This window comes from Pinus tabuliformis, chromosome 1_1 (genome assembly GCF_031772625.1).
Source record: "Pinus tabuliformis cultivar Carrire ecotype Pingquan chromosome 1_1, CPIR1, whole genome shotgun sequence".
Taxonomy (NCBI): Eukaryota; Viridiplantae; Streptophyta; class Pinopsida; order Pinales; family Pinaceae; genus Pinus; species Pinus tabuliformis.
Genome location: NC_142297.1, coordinates 446,816,512 through 446,838,859, shown reverse-complemented (window position 1 = coordinate 446,838,859; position 22,348 = coordinate 446,816,512). Strand labels below are relative to the sequence as shown.

The 22,348-nt window shown below is 41.3% G+C and overlaps 1 protein-coding gene across 2 annotated transcripts in view; it reads right to left on the bottom strand.

Annotated features, from left to right (window-relative positions):
• LOC149213660 (embryogenesis-associated protein EMB8) overlaps positions 1 to 22,348 on the bottom strand; it is a 244,387-nt gene that overhangs the window by 203,160 nt on the left and 18,879 nt on the right. For both annotated transcript variants that reach the window (XM_089392092.1, XM_089392090.1), the window contains exon 2: positions 2,236 to 2,364. In XM_089392092.1, coding sequence (XP_089248218.1) covers positions 2,236 to 2,364 — 129 coding nt within the window. The remainder of the gene's footprint in view (positions 1 to 2,235; positions 2,365 to 22,348) is intronic.

Below are 22,348 nucleotides of genomic sequence, written 5' to 3'. Positions count from 1 at the left end.
CACAGCTTTCCCTTTCCCTCTAGATGTAGATGTTGGTGCTGGTGGAGTTGGCAGTGGAGTTTGCTATGCTCTAGAAGCTGAAGAACTAGAAGTAGGAGCTACAGGAGCTAGACCATGTTCTCTACTGGTGGCAGGGGTAGCCCGGGCAGTTACAATCTCCCAATCCTGAAATCCTGAAAAACTGATAAGTCTGCTGCATTTTGAATGAAATCTAAAATTCTACTTTCTCCATATGAAATCCAATGAGGCCGGAACCACTCTCAAATATCGTGAGTCATTTCATGGTAATGTTAAAAATTTAAGTAAAGGATGAAAATGAAGATTAAGGAGAATGTCACTTTTACTTTAAGAATTTAACATTACCATGAATAGCATATCAATACTAGGGTCTAGACTTGATCATTAAGTTGCCCACTCAAAAATTATTTGTTTCTTTAAAAAAAAATTGCAACTTATGCAGGCAACGTTTTCTATCAACGGAATACGCGTTTTCCAGATGCAGGACACGACGAAAACCGGCGAATACGTTTTACATTTTACAGGACACGATGAAAAACGTTTTTGACATGTTTTAGGGCCGTTTTCGTGTCCGACACGTAAAATACGGGACACGGGACCTTGGAGGACGTGTCCTGTGACTTAGTTGTTCACCAAAGAGATTGCAGTCCTTGTCCTCTGAAATTCTTTCCCACTGATGATTACTCTCTTCTATAAGCCAAATAGGGTCACAATCATCTTTAAAGCAAAGAATGCTAGCTTGCTCACTTGCAGTCCTGGCATTGAAATCACCCACTATAAGGACTTCACCTAGTTGTGAATATGTTGCAATATCCACTTTTAAGGCTGCAAATGTATCCTTGTGGTCAAGCCCTCTACCTTTGTAGGTTTTTGAAACTTGCGGCACAAAATAGCATGCTACAATTCTAGTGTGGTTTTCATTTTCTGATATTTTAAACCAAATGAATTGCTTATTTGAGTCTTCTTTTTCTAACTGAATGAGATGACCTTCTTTCTCCCTTACTAAAACCATGATACCCCATGCCCTTTGCCATTCCCTATTGCCTTGTTCCACACTTCCATCTTCTAGTATCCTTCAAATAGAGGTGTCTTGCACCCTTCATGCTTATTAGTTTCTATGAGGCAAATTATGTCTCTATCTTCCCCAATAGGCCCTAACCCAGGTCCTCATCTCCATGAGTAACCTCTGCAATTCCAACAAACTAATCTTAAGGGAACCTGGGTATGACTTGATTGCTATTTATTTTGACATACATGCATTAAAAAAACATGTAGCAAGATTCTTAACTATGCAGATTCATATTTATTTTATTATGGAGATTATTAGTTTATAAATAGACTTCTTTACATTACTATGGGCCAATACTATGGCTAAGTATACCACAAGTTTAAAAAACTTTAATATGGCACATGTTACTAGGATATTTTTTTAATTAATTAATTTAATTAAAATAGCAGAAAAGGCAATAAATACTTTTAAAATAAATCTCAATCTTTAATCTGTAATTTTTGTAGTTTTAAAAAATATTTTGCGAAAATTAAATCATTCCATTCACCTAAAAATATTGACAATTAAATTTAAATTCTAAAAATACTATTCCAAAATAAATATGTTTATCCATATCATAATTTTTATAACAAATTTAAAAAATAAAATAAAATAAAATATTAATATTTTTATGATAAATTTAAAAAATAAAATAAAATATTAAATTTCAAGTGATAATAAATTTATTTGATGGTGCAATATAATTTTATAGGTTTAAAAATAAATATTTAATTCTCTTTCCCATTAAATTTTAAGAATATAAATTTTATATATATGAAAAAGAGTGTGGAGTTACCTGTACTTAAATAAATATAATTAATTTAAAATTACAATTGGTTTAATTTTAATCACCTTTCTTAAAAATAAGAATAAATTTTATTTCTAATAAAATTGTCTTTCAAATTAATCACATTATTAAGATATCTCATTATCAATATAAATCACTTATTATCAATATCAATATAGAAATCTAAGATCTTTCTGTGCATTTGCAAGCTTTTTGTGAAATTCATTGTAACTCATTTTAAACACACCAACTAGATGACGTACCTTCTAATTCTGAAAAGACATCATGAAGCATCGAAAGCCCCATTTATATTGGAGCTTCATGGCAGAGAGAAACATTCTCGTCTAGAAAAAGACAATGAAAAAGAAAATTGAAGGATTACCTGAGGCGTAGTTACAGGACTTTCTGCACAGCCACGGCTGTTGAAAACTACGCTACGCCATCCATGCTTCCTTGCTCGCAAAAGCATGTGCCTGACGTAACTATCATCACTCCCACCTGTAAGACCTGGCTGAACCCGTAGGTGTTAGAGACATGTTCCACTGTTAACTTCAGAAAATTTTGATTTGTATTTTTATTATTTATTATTTGTATTTCGAATTAATAAAATTACAAGATTTACTTAATTGCATTAATGAACACTACTTCTGTAAGTCATTCATAGACAATGAGTGATCAAAAATTACAAAGATCGGCGAATAGTGGGATTACATCGTATGGTTTTTTTTCGATGCTTTATACATCAATTCAGAGAACATGTAAGCTAATATAAATGATAAAAATAGATGATAAGATTTAACATAGTATAATTATTAATGTCCACTAGTTATCATAAACTGCCAATAGAATACAAAAGTACGAACTTCAGTGAACAATTAGAGTGCAAAGTACACATATCATCACTTCCATCTGTAAGACCTGGATGAAACCATCGGTATTCGCGGCATGTTTACTCCAGACCTCAAAAAAATAAATTTTCTTTTGAATAAATCGAAGTACAAGATTCAATTCAATTTAAAATACGAATTAAAAAGGAGCAAATAGCAGTGAACAATTGCAGTGCCAACCCATCTCCATGACGACTGGAAAAGAAAGAAACAGTGAGTGCCGAAAGAGATACAATCGAATACAGAGAGAGCGCTGCTGCTAGGGCTCCATCACTTCCATCTGTTAGACTTGGCAGAAACCATCAGTGTGGGCGACATATTCACTCTAGACTTTAGAAAATTTAGATTTGTGAGGTTCTTGTGCAGAGGTTGCTCCATTGCATCATAAAAGGAACCCTTGCATGTCCCAACCCCGATGAGCAATGAAATGACTCATCTTTAATAAGAGGTAATACAACAGCTATACATTATTCAAAGCAAGCTCTAACGCTTTGAGCTATAAGCAATAATACAAAGAATAGTGAAACAAAAGTAAAAGGCACACAAAAGGGGTGGAAAAACAAAGGCCGAGTTGGTAACTCATGCATCCACGATTACTGCCTCCTCACATCTATACACCCAAGATGTGGATCCCCATCATGTTGGTCCCTTTGACCATGACACTTGGCCATGAAGCCTTCTCCCCTTTGTACCATCATTATTACTCATTAACACCTATCAATTGAAGGGTGGACTGAGGAAATGTTACTTCCTCTTGGGGGATGGAAACACCTAATAGGGTTGTTCTTTAGCTACTCCTACCTATGGAGGAAACACCATTGCGAGCTCAAGGCTTTGAATTTGCAAGGGAATCCATATTAGAAGTATTAAATAGCCCATTACATTCAAGCTTGATTCACTTAGATGCAATAATGATTATTGTCCCTAATGAGCGATTGCTTTCACTAGACTTCATGTTGTGATTGTCAGGTGGTTTAGCAGCCCATGTCCTATGCACCTTACCCACAGATACCGAGGCCCCAGAGAAGTATACTAGTACCCACAGGTGAAGCATTGAGAGCCTTGGGCCTTCAAGCAACAGTCGCACATCACATATGACTTTGCACACCTCCTACACCGAGAACATTCTACCACTTCGCACTACATGTGATGATTCTTCAAGATGATACATCTGGACCTAGCATGCCCCTAAGTCGGCCTTAGCACCATGTGAGGGATGGCAATTGATCTAGGGCCCAGTTGAAGATGATCTCACCTTCAAAGACTTGGGAGGGCTAGTGGCACCTGGAAAGTCCTCAACGTTTGAGCAAAGATGGATATTATGAGTAGCTGGAAACCCAAGAGCCCACTTTATGGTGCTCTAATTGGATTTTGGGGACCATAGAGGGATATTGATGGAAATTTGAGGGCCAACCCTCAAATTGTGATTTTTAGAGGCTTCTACATCACTCTTGGAACTTAATAGCCTCAACACTTAGCATTTGGAGCTCTTATCATGCCTAACATCAGCCCGAGAGGGCTAATGGCTCACATGTGTGGGCTTGTGTTTCACTTTTGGTCTAAAGCTAGTGGGTTGGTTGGTAACCAATTGCATTATTGTGATTTAACTTGTATCTAGAGGCTTTTAGGCTAAGATTGTAACTCATCCTCCTCATATAAGTAGAGGAGAGGATCATCTGTTATTAATCATCAGAACTTGATTATTTTGGCCCTTCTTAGGGGTATTTTGTCTGTTGGAGCTATTTTCTTGGCTTTTGGGAAGTTGTTTGTTGGAAATACTGAGAACATGGTGAATCAGTGTTTCACTTCAATTAGTTAATCTTAACTTCACAGAGCAATAATTATCATTAGCATTAGATTAAAACATAAATCAACAACACCATTCAACAATGCACAACATCAAAGACAGTACACGAGAGAATTTTAGGTGGAAACCCTTCTGGGAAAAATACCACTGAACATTTTTTAATATAGGTCTTAAGGATTACATCAATAGGAAGCTCCAACTTCCAAGGTGCTCCAACAACTGAAAGGAGGCTCCAACCCCCGGATTTATCAGCTCCAACGCCCTAGTTTACCAACTTCAACTTGAAGGATGCTCCAACGCCTTGGTTTTATCAGCTCTAACTAAAATGACGCTCCAACACCCTGCATAGGCTCCAACCTTCCCTACCACCACCCTACCACTCTAAAGTGTTTTCAAGGTCCAAGTTGAAGGAAACTCCAACCTCCACATTGCACCACCATGCCACCATTAAGATAGAATATAGATAATAAGATTGATCATTGCCCAACACTCGATCATTGTAGAATATAATCACTGCTTTGACCACTGCTCAACACTGCCCCTGAAGCTAGCAATACCAATGTTGTACAAACATTGCACTGTGTTGTCCCGTCAACAACCCGTGAGAAATTTTGGCCATACAAAACACTATCTCTCACTTAGCCAATACACTTCAACAATATCATATGCAAATAGCAATATCACTACAATACATGGCTTGTCTTACTCATGGCACCAGTGAGCACTCTACAAAACCCTAATGGTATCAACATATAACCCTAGTAACTCTGCTTTGCTTCTGGTCAACATGTGGCCTTTTAACCCCAACAAATTTGTGCTCTCCACCTCACTTAGCAATGCCTCATGCTAAAAACCCTAGCAATGCAACAAGATAAAACAAGGTCTATTCCAATACAGTCAAGGCAGACTACAAAACTTTGTCTTTATAGCAACATAAGTTGACATGCTCTTGCACTGTCATCACACCATATAATGTTGTCAACAACAATGCATATTGTATTCAACCCCTAAGACCAACTAGCACTACTTAACATGTATAAAACTTTAACAGCAAACCCTGCAACCACAAATATGTCAGCATATTGAACTCAACTAATACTCTGCGATAGCCTCTAGAATTCCTCCCATACTCTTCCCCTTCCTAAGAAACTTTGTTCCTCAATTTCCCAACACATTCCTCTGCTCTCTTTTCAGCACCAACGAACGACACTGTTATCAACCTCTTAGACATGCGCACTAGTTTAATTCTAATCTTTACATCATCTAATCAAATTGTCACGCTGCTAATTTTAGGTATGTTCTATGCTTAAGAGCAATTTATTTAAATTGTCACAATTAGCTCAATATCTTTTCCAGATTAGCAATCACATCAGCATAATAGTAAATTGCAGATAGAACATAAACATAAATCGCAAAAGAAAAGCCAAGACAGGAGGACACAAGATGTGGCACTAGCCAGGGACAAACCACAATGTGGGGAAACCCTTGATCAATTCTTCTTATATGTTCTTCAATAGTTCAGCAGAGAGAGAGAGAGATAATACATATACAACAGAAGTCAACACTTTGACTTATCTAAATAAGAGCATAGATCATCTCTAAGTAGATGATACATGAGGTAGTTGAACTCAGTTGAAGACATGCTGCTTCAACTGATTCTCCAAGGTGACTCCATCACCATGTTGCACCTCACTGTGTTGCACCATGCTGCACCCATTATCACTGTGTTGCATCTCATCATGCTTCACTTAATCATGATTATACCCATCATTGTATTGTTGTACTATGTTGAGCTATGCTATGCATTACTGCTCCATGTACTTGTTGCACCAAGTACCATTGTTGTCCGATGTACCATTGATGCACTATGATTGTTGCGCCATGTACTTGTTGTCCCATGTATCCACCATGAACCATTGTTGCACCAAGTACCATTGTTGTCCCAAGTACCATTGTTGCACTATGATTGTTGCACCATGTACTTCTTGTCCCATGTATCCACCATGAACCATTGTTGCACCATGTACTTGTTGTCCGATGTATTATAGCTCCACCATGAACCATTGCCACTATGTCCAGCTACCAATTTGGCTCCCACAGACTGCCCAACAATCCGATCCAAATTGTCCCAAAGAATGGATCCAACACACATCACAATTGTTGCTCCAACACTGTTGTACACCATTGTTTGAACTGTTGTGCCTACACTTCTGATTAGGACTTGTACCACTGCCCTTAACCCAACACACAGTCAGCAAGACTAGCCCTCAAGGGTTGCGGCTTGCCTTGGAGAGGCTCCTCCCATGCCACATTGTCCTCTAAAGGGGTTGTCCACCTCAACGCAGCCCTAGAACTCCAACAACTTGCTATGGCTTGTGGCCTAGCTTGTTGTAGCTTTCGGCCTCCTCCAAAATGTGCCCAAACAGTGACCCAATTGCCAGCGTTAAGCTCCTCCTCTACTCGGCCTAGCAGCCTGCCCTCTTGGCCCTCCTTCCAACAATCTAGTCACCTGAAATGACCTTCGTTTAGGGTATCATAGACCTGTGGCTAGGGCAGGATAGACCTGTGTATAATGGCAGCGTGTGTAGGCCTCCTCCACCGTGTTATATCTCCATGCTTGGACTGCGTCTAGACATCCTCTAGGCAGCGTATAGAAGCAGTGATCTTCTCTCTAGGACTGCAGGTAGACCATTCTTTAGGACTGCGGCTGGGGCAGCTTGTTTAGCCTCCTTTCCTCCTGCATCTAGGGCTTCATCCTCCTAGATTTCTCTTCCACTAAAACCCAAGAGAAATCAAGAGTGAAGTGTGTGTAAATGACTCTCAAGTCGCCTCCTTTATACTAAAACGTTGAGCACATGTGGGGGTTATTTGGTTGCTAGCCGACCTTGACGAATTGTCCCATTACACAAATAAATATGAATATTTATCGAAATTGGATGATCTTTAGATCAATCCTACACCTCTCGATGAGAGGGATCCAAGAAAAATATCAACTGCCATAAATAAGATGACCCACATGGAGTTTGGCCCTAGTTGCCAATTTTAACACTACCTCTCAACTAGGAAGAACTCCATCCGCTGATTCCTCTGCCAGACTGTACTATCTCTGCCATCAGTGCCCTGCACTGCTCTGCTCTGCTCTGCTGAACCATGAAGAAGAAGAATTGATCGAGAATGTCTCATACCATTCTCGATTGACCCAAAGTCAGTCTCATTATTCATATGAAGAGAGTGTGTCATACCACTCTTACTGATCCCAGATCAGTGCCAAGAGAGAGTGAGTTATATCACTCTTACTGACTCGAAGTCAGTTTCGTTGATCCCAGATCAATATCACAAGAGAGTGTCTCAAACCACTCATACTGATCCCAGATCAATATCAAGAGAGTGTCTCAAATCACTCATATTGATCCCAGATCAATTCCAAGAGAGAGTGAGCTATATCACTCTTACTGACCCGAAGTTAGTTTCAATTGATCCCAGATCAATGTAGGTCATCCTATCATAGGGAGTACGGTAGATACACGATGCGTCCATCAATACTACTATGGTCCCTAACCCCATTTCCCTGCTTATTGGCCAAATGAGAGGTACTTCCCATGAGTCCCAGACTGCATGGGTAGGATGCCTCGACAGGAGAACCACTCATCCTGTCCATAAGTCGCCACAGGGTATCACAACGGAAGGTTGAACCATTCACCTTGTACACAATGCACCATTAGGGGAGGGTGAGTCGCCCTATGGTCGCTTGTCGCTCCAAGAAGTACCCCAAGCCCCCGGAGCTCCCAGAGCTCAATGCATGCATCATACAGGACCCTCATAAGAGGATCTCTCAACGACTCCAAGTCGTTCTGGAAAGTCACAAATTTGACCTTTCCTCGGGGCTTTGACAAAATGTTTGCGACCTGCACATCAGTGCCAATGCGATGGAACCATCTTGCTCATTGATGTACCATATCCCAAATAAAGTGGTACCTGATGTCTATATGTTGGAGCAATCATAGAACACGAGATTCCTCAATAATCAAATCCCCCTCTGGTTGACACAAAAGATCACAGTGGTATCCATCATGTGTACAAACAGCTCACTGAAGAGCTTCCACAACCAGACAGCTTCACACGAGGTCATACTCGTAGCTATGTATTCGGTCTCAGCCATGCTCAAAGCAACCAACTTCTACTTCCTGCTCATCCAAGATATCGAAGCAGAGCCCAAAGAGAACCAGCACTCAGAAGTGCTCTTGCGATCCTCCACACTGCCTACCAAGTCAGTATTCGAATAATCATGCAGCTTCATATTTCCAGCAGTGTATCTCAATCCATGAGAGATTGTGCCCTCAAGATATCTCAGAAGATTCTTGGCACCAATCCAGTGAGGCTCAACCATATATGAGCTCAACATGCTAACTGCAAAACATATATCCGGACGGGAGTTCACCAAGAGGTCCAGCATCTCTACCACATAACTTTTGAAAGTTAAGATCCATCGAAGTAGTCACAGGCTTGCAATTCACCATTCCAAATCTGGAATCTCAACATGCTAACTGCAAAACATATATCCGGACGGGAGTTCACCAAGAGGTCCAGCATCTCTACCACATAACTTTTGAAAGTTAAGATCCATCGAAGTAGTCACAGGCTTGCAATTCACCATTCCAAATCTGGAATCCAACTCCCTCTTACTTTTGCAAATAAGAGGGTCTGCACCTGTCAGAAAGAGGTCGTCCTCATAACGCACCTGTATGAGAGGTATATCATGCACAACCTTCAAGCAATGGCTTGGATCGGCTTCACTCCTAGTGAATCTCAGCTTCATCTGACAGCTATCAATCCTCTCATATTAAACCCGGGGTGTTAGCTCTAAATCATAGAGAGCTTTCTTCAACCTGCATACATGAGATTCTTGATCATGAATCTCAAACCCCTCGGGTTGTTCCAAACCTGTGGACTTGCTACATGAGGGGAATGGTCCCCTTGTGAGATTTTCCTTTGGTACATCTCGGACATGTACCTTCATGCTCTTCTTGAATTCAGGCATCCTTGTCACCATCTGACTCACATCAAGTAGGGTCCCATAATAAGCAGACCTCCGGTGCTATAGATGAGATGTGTCAACTGACATGGTCCCCAATGGACTTCCTGCAACTTGATACAAATTGCCAACCCTGAACTCAAAATTAAAAGCATCTTTGAGAATTCTATTTTCAAACACGTACCTTTCCATCGATGACTGCCACCTTGAAACCTTTGACTTTCATTGCCGAAATGGACACTATGGTCTTCTTGCGATCAGGTACATAAAGAGATTCTTGTAAATGAATCGAGTTGCCCTCATTCAATTGAGGGGTAACATTCCCTACACACTTTCCAGGATAGGTGGCATTGACTCCAAGTATAATCCCATGATTGTTTCCATCTCTACCAAATTAGAGAGTGCACCCTTCTATCTGATGAAGTGCCTTGAAGCACTACAATCAATAAGCTAGATTCCCAAAGAGTCTGGAGGAGAGGGCCAATATAAGATAATGCTTCTTTATCTTATCAGAAACAACATTTGATTCTTCATACATGGGGCTCCTTGCTTTCTTTGAAGAGTCAATTATTTCCTTGATGACCTACATTACCTATCATTCCTCCGATCATTGAAGATGTCCCTGGAATGATTGGTATCTTCATCAAGTGATGTGTCCCTACCATTCAAACACTCCTTCGCATAATGGTCGAACTTATTACAAACAAGGCACTTCCTTCCCTTCCACCCTTAGATCCAAACTTCCCATTGAAGTGATCTTTCGGTAGGCCATCAGAAGCTTCTATTGCACCATTCTGATAATATTCTCTGCTTCGACTTCACCCTTGGTGAATTTGAAGAGGGATGAGGAATCCATTGATCCTTTTGTCCTTTCCCAACTGTCTTCAGTGATTTCTCTTTCACTCTTGCTTGGGCTTTGTCTTCACCTCAGCTCTGATACCATGTTAATTTTAGGTATGTTATATTCTTAGAGCAATTTATTTCAATTTTCACAGTTAACTCAATATCTTTTGCAGATTAGCAATCGCATCAGCATAATAGTAAATTGCAGATAGAACATAAACATAAATCGCAGAAGACAAGCCAAGACAAGAGGACACAAGATGTGGCGCTAGCCAAGGACAAACCCCAATGTGGGGAAACCCTTGATCAATTCTTTTTATATTGTCTTCAATAGTTCAGCAAAGAGAGAGAGAGAGAGTACATATACAACAGAAGTCAACACTTTGACTTATCTAAATAAGAGCATAGATCATCTCTAAGTAGATGATACATGAGGTAGTTGAACTCAGTTGAAGACATGCTGCTTCAACTGATTTTCAAAGGTGACTCCATCACCATGCTGCACCTATCATTGCGCTGCTCCTCATCATCACGCTACACCTCACTGTGTTGCACCATGCTGCACCCATCATCACTGTGTTGCATCTCATCATGCTTCACTTAATCATGACTGTACCCATCATTGTAATGTTGTACTATGTTGAGCTATGCTATGCATTACTGCTCCATGTACTCGCTGCACCAAGTACCATTGTTGTCTAAGGTACCATTACTACACTATGATTTTTGCACCATCTACTTGTCCCACGTATCCACCATGAACCATTGCTACACCATGTACTTGTTGCACCAAGTACCATCGTTGGCCCAAGTACCATTGTTGCACCATGTACTTGTCCCATGTATCCACCATGAACCATTGTTGCACCATGTACTTGTTGCACCAAGTACCATCATTGGCCCAAGTACCATTGTTGCACTATGATTGCTGCACCATGTACTTGTTGTCCCTGTATCCACCATCAACCATTGTTTCACCATGTACTTGTTGTCCCGTTTATTATAGCTCCACCATGAAACATTGATGCTATGTCCAGCTACCAATTTGGCTCCCACAGACTGCCCAACAATCTGATCCAAATTATCCCAAAGAATGGATCCAACACACATCACAACCGCTGCTCCAAGACTGTTGTACACCACTATTTGCACTAATGTGCCTGCACTTCTGGTTAGGGCTTGTACCACTGCCCTTAACCCAACACACAATCAGCAAGACTATCCCTCAAGGGTTGCGGCCTACCTTGGAGAGGCTCCTCCCATGCCACGTTGTCCTCTAAAGGGGTTGTCCACCTCAACGCAACCCTAGAACTCCAATATCTTGCTATGGCTTGCGGCCTAGCTTGTTGTAGCTTTTGTCTCCTCCAAAACGTGCCCAAACAGTCACCCAATTGCCAGTGTTAAGTTCCTCCTCTACTCGGCCTAGCAGCCTGCCCTCTCGGCCCTCCTTCCAACAATCCGATCACCTGAAATTTAGGGCAAGATAGACCTGCGTATAATGGCAACGTGTGTAGGCCCCTACACCGTGTTATATCTCCATGCTTGGACTGCGGCTAGACATCCTTTAGGCAGCGTATAGAAGCAGTGATCTTCTCTCTAGGACTACGGGTAGACCATCCTTTAGGACTGCGGCTAGGGTAGCTTGATTAGCCTCCTTTCCTCCTGCATCTAGGGCTTCATCCTCCTAGATTTCTCTTCCACTAAAACCCAAAGCGAGTGGAGAGAAATCAAGAGTGAAGTGTGTGTAAATGACTCTCAAGTCACCTCCTTTTATACTAAAACGTTGAGCAAATGTGGGGGTTATTTGGTTGTTGGCCGACGTTGATGAATTGTCCTATTACACAAATAAATTCATATCTCCATGAATACTTATCAAAATCGGATGATCTTTAGATCAATCCTACACCTCTCAATGAGAGGGATCCAAGAAAAATATTAGCTGTCATAAATAAGATGACCCACATGGAGTTTGGCCCTAGTTGCCAATTTTAACACATGCACATACCTCAATCAAATATGGTCAATTACAGGGGATACAACTATTAGATTTATATATACATTTCTTTGCCTCACAGTCATTCTGCCTTCAATCTCCTCAATCCATCAACCTTTGCAACTTTCGCGAGCAGATGGAGATAAATCACATCTCTTCATTGCTTTATCATCCCTGCTAAGCCAGACACTCTATTTCTCTATCCAGATGCACACAGGTATGCTCATGCACATTATCACACAATCTCACTCAAATTCCAAGCTATGCAATACCATATGTGTTGTTTATGCACAATTAGATCAGATAGCCATCAATCTTTGTAGTATTCATGTGCGCAGTTAGATATGAGACATACAAACCTCTCCCTCTATCTTATGTGCACTCCATCATGATAACGTTACTACCAACTGTCATATGAAGCATGCACCATAAAAAATGAACTTCACATCATCTAAACTCTACCACAATTCATGACTTGCATATTTAAAAGGTTTTCCCAACGCTTCACCCAATTAACCCAATCGCACAACTAAAGCACTCCAATGAACATTTGAATGTTAAATGCATTCATACTTATGCAAAGACCAAATTCGATAACACTACCATGACCAACACAAACTTGATCAAGTCCTTGTACCACTAACTTAATAATCGAGGCATTCACAATGCATAGAAGTCGATTCAACCGTAACTGGATTAGCAGCGCTTGACCAGATCAGCCAACAAAACATGACTCCATCAATGTGTTAACACATCACTTGGAGGACCAAAACGCTATATACGTTGAAGACTCAACCCATCTAATATTTTTTGCTACAACCCAACACATACGCATGACAACTAACCTCTGCTTAGAACAATGAGTGGGAATAAATAAAACAATGCCCAACCACACAAGAAATAACAGTGATAAACAATACAAAATACCATACAACACCGAAATATTTAAACAACAATCAAACACCCACAATTCACACTCAAACTGCACCAATTCAACCATTTTATTATATAAGGAGAAGAGTACAATGCATGAAATGTGTGTACCTGGGCTTTCCAAAGCAAGCTAAACAATCCTATGTGAGAAAGATGCTACCTGGATGCAAAGGAAAGGCTTCTCCTCAATGTTTTAAGCTGGCCCTAGAAATTCTGCAACTATTGGCTGGAAGAAACCCATGTTTGAGCCTCCAAAAGTGCTCAGAAAATTCTGCCAAATTAATCTTGAGCTCTCCACCAAAAACCCAAAAAGGGTTTGGGCAAATTTTACAGACCACCCACAACCCAAAATTTAAGCTCACTTCTCCTAACTAGCTGCCAAATATTTCTATTTCTTTGGGGCACCAAAACTCCTTCAAAAACTTTGTAAAATTAGGAGCGGAATCCCTGATCCCTAACTGACAAAACCCAGAAAGGAATTGGGTTAATTCTGACCTCCCGGAATTACCCAATCTTTGGTGCTACACCCTTCCTAGTAGAAACTGCGTCCCCCACGCTTCAACTACTAGATTTGGTACTTGGTTCTCCTCAATCTGTTGTAGAACGAATTTTACCCAATGTCACTACTGCACAGGCCCTAGAGTGGCATATTTGGCTCTCACAAAAGCTACAACTTCCAGTCCTAAAAATCTCCACAAATGCTAGTCCAACTTGAGGGAATTTTTTGCTAAATTCTCAGGCCAAAATACCCCTTTTCTTTGTCCCAACTCAGTGGTACGATTTTGATCCCTGCATCCTCTCTAGAAATCGAACTGGCTGAGAAATGGGCTGAAAAGTACCACAATCTCCAACAAATTTACCTCCCACTGAGTTCAGAAATTCATCCTTAGGATGGCACTAGAAGTCCACCGAAAGAGAGGCTAGAATATCCGCATGGGAATTCCTTGTGCAAAACAGGACGGGTTGTCTTGGCTAGGCAGCTCAAGAGAATTAGAGTTGATTTGTAAAAATGATCAAAGATGTCAAATGGAGGCCCCCAAGCTCTATTTATAATTGTTGGCCCTCTCTCCCTTGGTGGTCCCCACCTTCCACTAATTCGCACCCCTTCCATTTTCTCTCTCTTCTCACTAGTGCGAATTGCCACTTGGGTCGAACTTCTCTCCTTCTGTCCCCACTCTCCACTAAATTTGTGATTTCCCTTTTCCCTCCTAAGTCCCAATGCCAGAATTGCCTCCTCTTCCAAAAATCGTCTCAAATGTGGAAAATCAAAATAGAGGATATTACAGATGTTATATTTTACAGTTCATATCATGTATGCTAGAGTAGTGTTATCTTTTGTAATATTGAAACCATATATACTGCCGAATAAAATATCAATGTGTGACCAGTATGTTTTGAGTCAGCGTGTCATATGCAGAGGTTGGTGTGATTATGTGTTGAGGATGATAAGTGTTGAGGATGACAAAGTTCATAATGAGGAGAATGTATATGGAGAAAATATGTGTTGATTTTTGTAGCATCAGTTGTGTTCTAGCCACGAAATTTGGCGGAGAGGCTAGAATACATATATTCTCCAAAACCCAAAAATCATTTCTGAAAAATCCACCAAGAGACAACTTAATTAAAATAATTAATCATTTTTTAATGGTGCCTAAGTCTAAACTTAAGAAAATTGATTAATTAAAGGGTATTAATTAAGTCATGGTGAAATCTTCTAGAAGAAGACATGGATCAAGTTCTAGTTAATCTTAGCCATCGATTATGTTTTAATCTTGGTCATTGAAGTCACAACGAGAGAGTATAAGAAAAAATTCGATGGGGCTTGGAGAACACACTTGAGACACCAAGGAATTCGATATTGCTGGGAAATCGAACTCCAAAGTAGCAGTGGTGTGTTGCCGGAAGTGATTCAGTAGTTTTGAAGCAGTGAGAAAGGAGCAGGGATAGTAAGGCCGGAAGGAAGTTTTTCCAGTCCGGTGAGTGCATAGCAGAGAGACAGCATACTCCATAGAGAGGTTGACGCAGTGCAGAGAGGCAGCACAGAGCTTTAGAGGGAGATCTGTATTTGCTGAGGAGAAGTCGAGATTCAGAGGCAAGAGCCGAAGTGGGGGACCAGAGGCCAGAAGATCAAGTTTCCAAAGCAGCAGCTGATCAATAGAGTGAGAGAGACATTGGTCCCAGCAAGCTGACGTAGATCTGCATAGGGTGACGCAAAGGCAGCAAAGAGCAGTGCATCTTGAGCTAAGATCAGTGTCAAATCATCGGTGGAAGTGAGATATTTCTCACTAGACTTCTGTCAGTGATTTTCTTTGTATGGAAAGATAGATTAACTTCCATAGACTTGTACTCAGATTTACTACTACATAATAATAAAACCCTCAGCGATTGCACTGGTTTTCCAAGTTGGGTTTTTCCGGGGACATTGGTCCAAAACTAACAGTGTTTATTGTGTGTGCGCATCTATTCTTCCAATGTTTTTATTTCTTCCGCACTATTGTATTTGTGAAGGCTGCAGTGCATATGTTTCGATATTTGTCGTAGGAAACTGCATATAATTTGTTCAAGTTATCCAACAAATAGAAGAAACTTAAACAGATTCGGGATCATTGAATTTTCACATGGTATCAAAGCACAAATAGTAAGCAAAAGAGGAGGACGAGGTTCGAATTTCTTCTTAGGCAGCAATTCGTAACCCCAGAGGTAGCGCAGTCCTTGGGCCAAGAGGGTCAAGTTTTGAGGAAAAGTCTATTTGTCTGAGTGAGTCGACAGAGAAATTAAATTTTCCAGATCGAAGCTTACCAGGGCGGAAGGGAGCAGCAACGTTTTCCTTACAGAGCAGATCTTCAGCTGGGACATAGATTTTGCAGCAGTTTGCTAGTGCAAATAGCATCAGGAGGAAGGAAGAGCACACACTGAAGGAATTCATTCCTTAGGGGACTTCTAGCACAGAAGTTTGAATTTTCCCAGCGGAGCAACAGTAGTTATGTGTAGAGTTTCTCACCCCAGAAGGGAGTCCGAATATCTAGGAAACATTTGCGTAGAGGAGAAGAGGAGGAATTCGACATTTTTAGAGAGATGGCATCAGCAGGGGTTGAGAGATCTAGAGGGAGCCTCCAACTATGTGATCTGGAAGGCCAAAATTTTATGCCTTCTAGATGAACATGATCTCAAGACTTACATCAATAATGTGGTAGTTGTACGCGCAAATGCAGATCTACTTAAGAAGTACAAGAAGGAGATGGCGAAGGCAAAGAGGTTGATTCTCGATGGGGTTCGAGAGCACGTGGTATCTCACATAACTGGCAAAGATACTGCCCGACATATGTGGGAGGCACTTGCTACGGTGTACGAAGGATCTTCTGAGAAACGAAAGATGTATCTTGAGGAGAAGTTGAGATGCATGAGGAAGCAGAAAGGGGAGAGTATAGACCCCTTCCTTACTAGGCTTCGGGATGTCTGGGACCAGCTATCTTCAATAGGGTCAACACCCCAGCCTCCAAAATTGGTACAGTTAGCTCTGAACAACATTTCCGAAGAATGGCAAGTTTTCGTCTAGAGTATCCTAGGAAGAGAAAAACTGCCAGATTGGGATCATATGTGGGTTTATCTCAGCAGCAGGAGATGAGGCGAGATCTGGTGAAGAGCACCATTAGTGGTAGCAGCAACAGTGGTGGGACGAAGCAAGTAAAGGAGGAGGATGATGTGGCCCTCGCATCAAAGGGGCAGCGAGAGCAACATAGGAGGAAGAAGGACATTTCCAAGGTGAAATGCTTCAGATGTGGTGAGCTTGGCCACTACAGCACTCAATGTACTCTCAGAAAGAAGTAAAAGGAGGAAAAGCAGGATCAATAAGCTGCATCCGCAAAGATTGACAAGTTGTCCTCTAGATTGGAGGAAGAGTTTGCCATGGTCACCCAGATACCTCCAGGAGAGAGGTGTGATGATTTGGTTTTGTAGCCCCAGAGAGCTATAGGATGGACAATATTCTTGAAGAGGTCCACCTCATGAATCAATACCTTGCTATAGAGCCCATAGTATGCAGTAGTAAGATGGATTAGTGTCAGTTGCAGTCAGGTGCCAGAGTGACAGATGTAGTGGCTAGTAGCAAGTCAGATACTGGGTAGCGTAGAGCAGAGTTGGCAATAGTGCAGATGGCACAAAACAGAGTCAGCAGTAGCGTAGAGCAGAGTTGGCAGCAGTGCAGATGGCACAAAGCAGAGTCAGCAGCAGCGTAGAGGCTTCAGTGACAGCACAGAGTCTAGGAGCTGTCAGGACTCAAGTGATAGATGCATCATACTAACCACAGTTGGTTCAATATTTTGGATGCTTTTCCATCGCAGTTGTTGCAGTTGTAGCAACAACAGATGGAGAGGGAGTTGCAGTGCAGATGCAGTGTTGGCAGCAGTTCAGTAGGGCCAACAATAGCACGGATGCAGAGTTTATCAGATTTGCGCATAAGTTGGTGGGCAGCAGTGGCCAGACATCAACAGCGTAATAGGAGGTGACGCAAAGGCAGGATGTTGCTTCAGTGGGTTGCAACACTAGAATATATTCCTCGATAAAAGAGAGTGTTGATTTGTAACATCGGTTGTGTTCTAGCCACGAAATTTGGTGGAGAGACTAGAATACACGTATTCTCCAAAAACTAGAAATCGTTTCTGGAAATTCCACCTAGAGACAACTTAATTAAAATAATTAATCATTTTTTAATGGTGCCTAAGTCTAAACTTAGGAAAACTGATTAATTAAAGGGTATTAATTAAGTCATGGTGAAATCTTCTAGAAGAAGACATGGATCGAGTTCTAGTTAATCTTAGCCATTGATTACGTTTTAATCTTGGTCGTTGAAGCCTCAACGAGAGATCATAAGAAGAAATTCGATGGGGGTTCGAGAACACACTTGAGACACCAAGGAATTCGATATTGCTGGGATATCAAACTCCATAGTAGAAGTGGTGTGTTGTCGGAGGTGATTTAGTAGTTTCGAAGCAGTGAGAGAGGGGCAAGGATAGCAAGGCCAAAAGGAAGTTTTTACGGTCCGGAGAGTGCATAGCAAAGTGTTAGGGTCCAAGCCTAACCCCTTCATTTATGTAATAGGGTTGAGTCATAGTTATAGTTAAGTAAAGAGTCAATAAAACCCATATTAATAATTGTAAGTGGTTGACCCGCATTTAAAGAAGGGACCACAGTTAGTTGAAAATGGGCCATGGTATTAGATAGATGGTATTAATAACAACCATGGTATTGATCCATGGTATTGCATGTATGAATCCTATATAAAAGATAGAGACTCCCCTCGAGGAGCATCGTGTCTTATTTTGTAATTGAGCCAAGCTCTATTGGAGTTTGCCCCCTCAAAGAGGCAAGTGAGCATTGCTTTCCTTTTTGAATAATAAAATACTTGCTGTTATTTCTTATTGTTCTGTGTTCTAGGATATTTCTTCGCATGTTTGGTATTTTGGTATCTTCTCGCAGGTCAAGAGCATAACAAGTGGTATCAGAACACTTTCCGGAGCCGGTGGGATCTCCATTTTTAGCCAAAAAAAAAATGGCTAAAGACGTGTTCTGGCATCTTTAAACCATGGGATCTGTCATTGAGCGCATAAACCTGTGGATTTGAGGAGGCATACACGCAGGAAATACAAGAGGTGGTCACGCTTGTTGGACTCCCTTGTAACCCCTGTGGGTACCCCTTCGAGTAGTAGCGCATTAGACAAAACCGTGCACGGACTGTCTTCCAAGTATCCTCTGGGTATATTAGAAGCCCCCTAGGCTCTCTTGAAACCTCGCCATAGATAAACCGTCGACCGTCTTACTGAAATAGTACACCGAGAATAGCACTTGGGGAGATTACTTGCACGTACGATAGGGTAGTTGGATTGTACGGCTAAGGGTACGGTTGATCCTCCTTGGTTAGTGCCCTGAAAGATTGGGTCGAGTACTACTGTCAGACCCTTATGTATATTGCAATCTGTAGCACCTGACACTCCTTGAGACCATAGTTCCCTTGTCTCTCTCTAGATCACGCATCATCTTTGCCAGATCAAATCTAGCAGGTGGGGTTCTGTCATAGCCGCAACAATCAGTTTTGCCATTCAAATCTCTCAGATTCGCGATTCAGATCTACAGATCCGCCAATCAAATCTATCAGACCTGCCATTCAGATCTAGCCATTTGGGTTCTGTAGCAATCGCCACAATTAAATCTGCCATTCAGATCTAGCAATAGGGATTCGATCACTGCCACATTCCTACTCATACTCTGCAGTTGAGGGTTAGCTGACAGATCAGACTATTTGTGTGGGCCCCTATACCTGGGCATGATTCTCGAAGGACATTAGGCAAAACTGACTTTTCTGGGATTCGGCTACTGCAGTATTCCTAAGCGAGGAGTAAAACTCCTTTCAGAGTCTGAGACCCTCCCGTGTTAAGTTATGGTAAGTTCTATGCTTATAACAATTTACTTCTTTTTCTTATTATATTCCACAGATTAGCAATACATGTACATAAAGTAGAGTGCAGATAGAACATTAAACGATTGACAGAAAACAAGCCAAGACAAGAGACACAAGATGTGGCGACTAGCCAGGGACAAACCCCACAATGTGTGGGGAAACCCTTTGATCAAATCTTCTTTTATCTTCAATAATTAAGCAGAGAGAAATAGTAAAATAAATATGATTTATATCAGCAGTAGCAAACCCTAGATCAGCAGCATCAGCATTAGCAGCTTCATCATCAAACTAGGGCAAACAATATCTCACAAACCGACCGTCGAATCGGCTTGATTCCACCACCAAAAGTTGCGGCTTCCAGGGGAGGTTCAAATGAACCTACAGCGCAATTCAGATGAGGAGATCTTCTGGTCCACGCAGGTCAAACTTCACTTCTGCAGTTGCAGCTTCAGTTTCAGCAACTTCCTTCAAACTAGGGCAGTCGATATCTTGCAAACTATCTGTCGAATTAACTTGATTCCACCACCAAAAGTTGCGGCTTTCAGAGAAGGTTCAGATGAACCTACAGCGCAGTTTAGATGAGGAGATCTTTTGGTCCACGCAGGTCAAACTTTACTTCTGCAATTGCAGCTTCAGTTTCAGCAACTTCCGACTTCACATGTGTGAGCGAGAGACCCTTTTTTGCGCAATAGAAAAGAGACTCTTTTCTGCACAATAGAGAGAGAGATGTGATGAGATGAGTGAGTCCAAATGAGGAAAAGTCCTCCTATATTTATACACAACGTTGGTGTTTGAATAGATGCGATTGTTGGGCTTCTAAGCCTACATGAGTTGTAGGTCGGCTTGATAATAATTCCATAATCAAAATTAATTCATATCTCCATGAATACTTATCGGAATCGAATGATCTTTATATCAATCCTACACCTTTCGACAAGAGGAATCTTATAAAAATATTATCAGCGATGAATAAGATGACCCACATGAAGTTTGGCCCTAGTTGCCAATTTTAACTAGGGAGAACTTCATCTGCAATCTGTCTATCGGTCGTTACTATTCATCCATCAAATGCACTGCCCTGTATAGCCTGACCCTTTCCCTGCTCTGCTCTATTCTGCTTGTTCTGCTTTGTCTTGTTCTGCCCTGTACTGATTTGTACGGCTCTGCTCTGTTATGCTCTGCTCTACTTTTGTCTGAATTATGAAGAAGAAGAAATGATCGAGGATGTATCATACTGACTCAAAGTCAGTCTCAGAGTATGTACCATTGGTCCCAGACCAGTGTCAACCAACCCGAAGTCAGCGTCATAGTGAGTACAACTCCTACCATTGGTCCCAAACTAAGTTGCACGAAACGGGGAAACGGAAACGAGTTTCCGAAACGGGAAGCGATACGAAACGCGACCTCCCCAAATTTTGGAAACGGGGAAACGCGAATATATATAATATATATATATATATATATATATATATATATATATAATATTTAAAAATTATTATTATATATATGTGCAATCTACTTTGCTCACTGCTCAAAACACCTTAGCTGAAACAACTACCAATCTCCAAGAGAAACGACTTGCTGAATAGTGTGATGACAGAATGAGACAAACTGCTCTTTTATAACTTTAGAATAGGCTTCTAGAATTTATCGGAAACCTAAAAAAAATTTAAAAGAAAAGAAAAAAAAAAATTACAGAAACGTGGCAGTACGGCTGGAAACGCGTTTCCAGGCCGTACCGTACGCGTTTCCCAGTTTCGTTTCCGTTTCTTGCCTGAAATGACCCCTCCCCCCACGTTTCCTGCAACTTAGGTCCCAAACCAGTAACATCCTCCACTGACTCAAAGTCAGCCTCAAAGTGCGTACCACTGGTCCTAGACCAATAACAACCGACCCGAAGTCAGTGTCATAGAATGTACCACTCCTACCACTAGTCCCAGACCAGTATCACTGATCCCAGATCAATGGAGGTCATCCTAGCGTAGGGAGTACGGTAGATACAACGATGCATCCATCGGTACTACTATGATCCCTAACTTCATTTCCCTGCTCATTGATCAAATGAGAGGTACTTCCCATGAGTCCCAAACTGCATGGGTAGGATGTCTCGACAGGAGAACTTAATCAATCCCGTCCTCATAGGAGAACACATCAATCCTGCTACAATCGCCATGGAGAACACATCAATCCAGGCCACCATGGAGAACACATCAATCTAGGCCTCACAGGAGAACACATCAATCCTGCTACAATCGCCATGGAGAACACATCAATCCAGGTCTCACAGGAGAACACATCAATCCTGCTACAATCGCCATGGAGAACACATCAATCCAGGCCTCACAGGAGAACACATCAATCCTGCGACAATTGCCATGGAGAACACATCAATCCAGGCCTCATAGGAGACCATGCTAGCAGAAATATACTCTGCTTCGGCGGTGCTCAAGGCCACTGACTTCTACTTCCTGCTCATCCAGGATATTGAAGCAAATCCCAAGGAGAAACAACACCCGGAAGTGCTCTTACGGTCCTCCACATTGCCT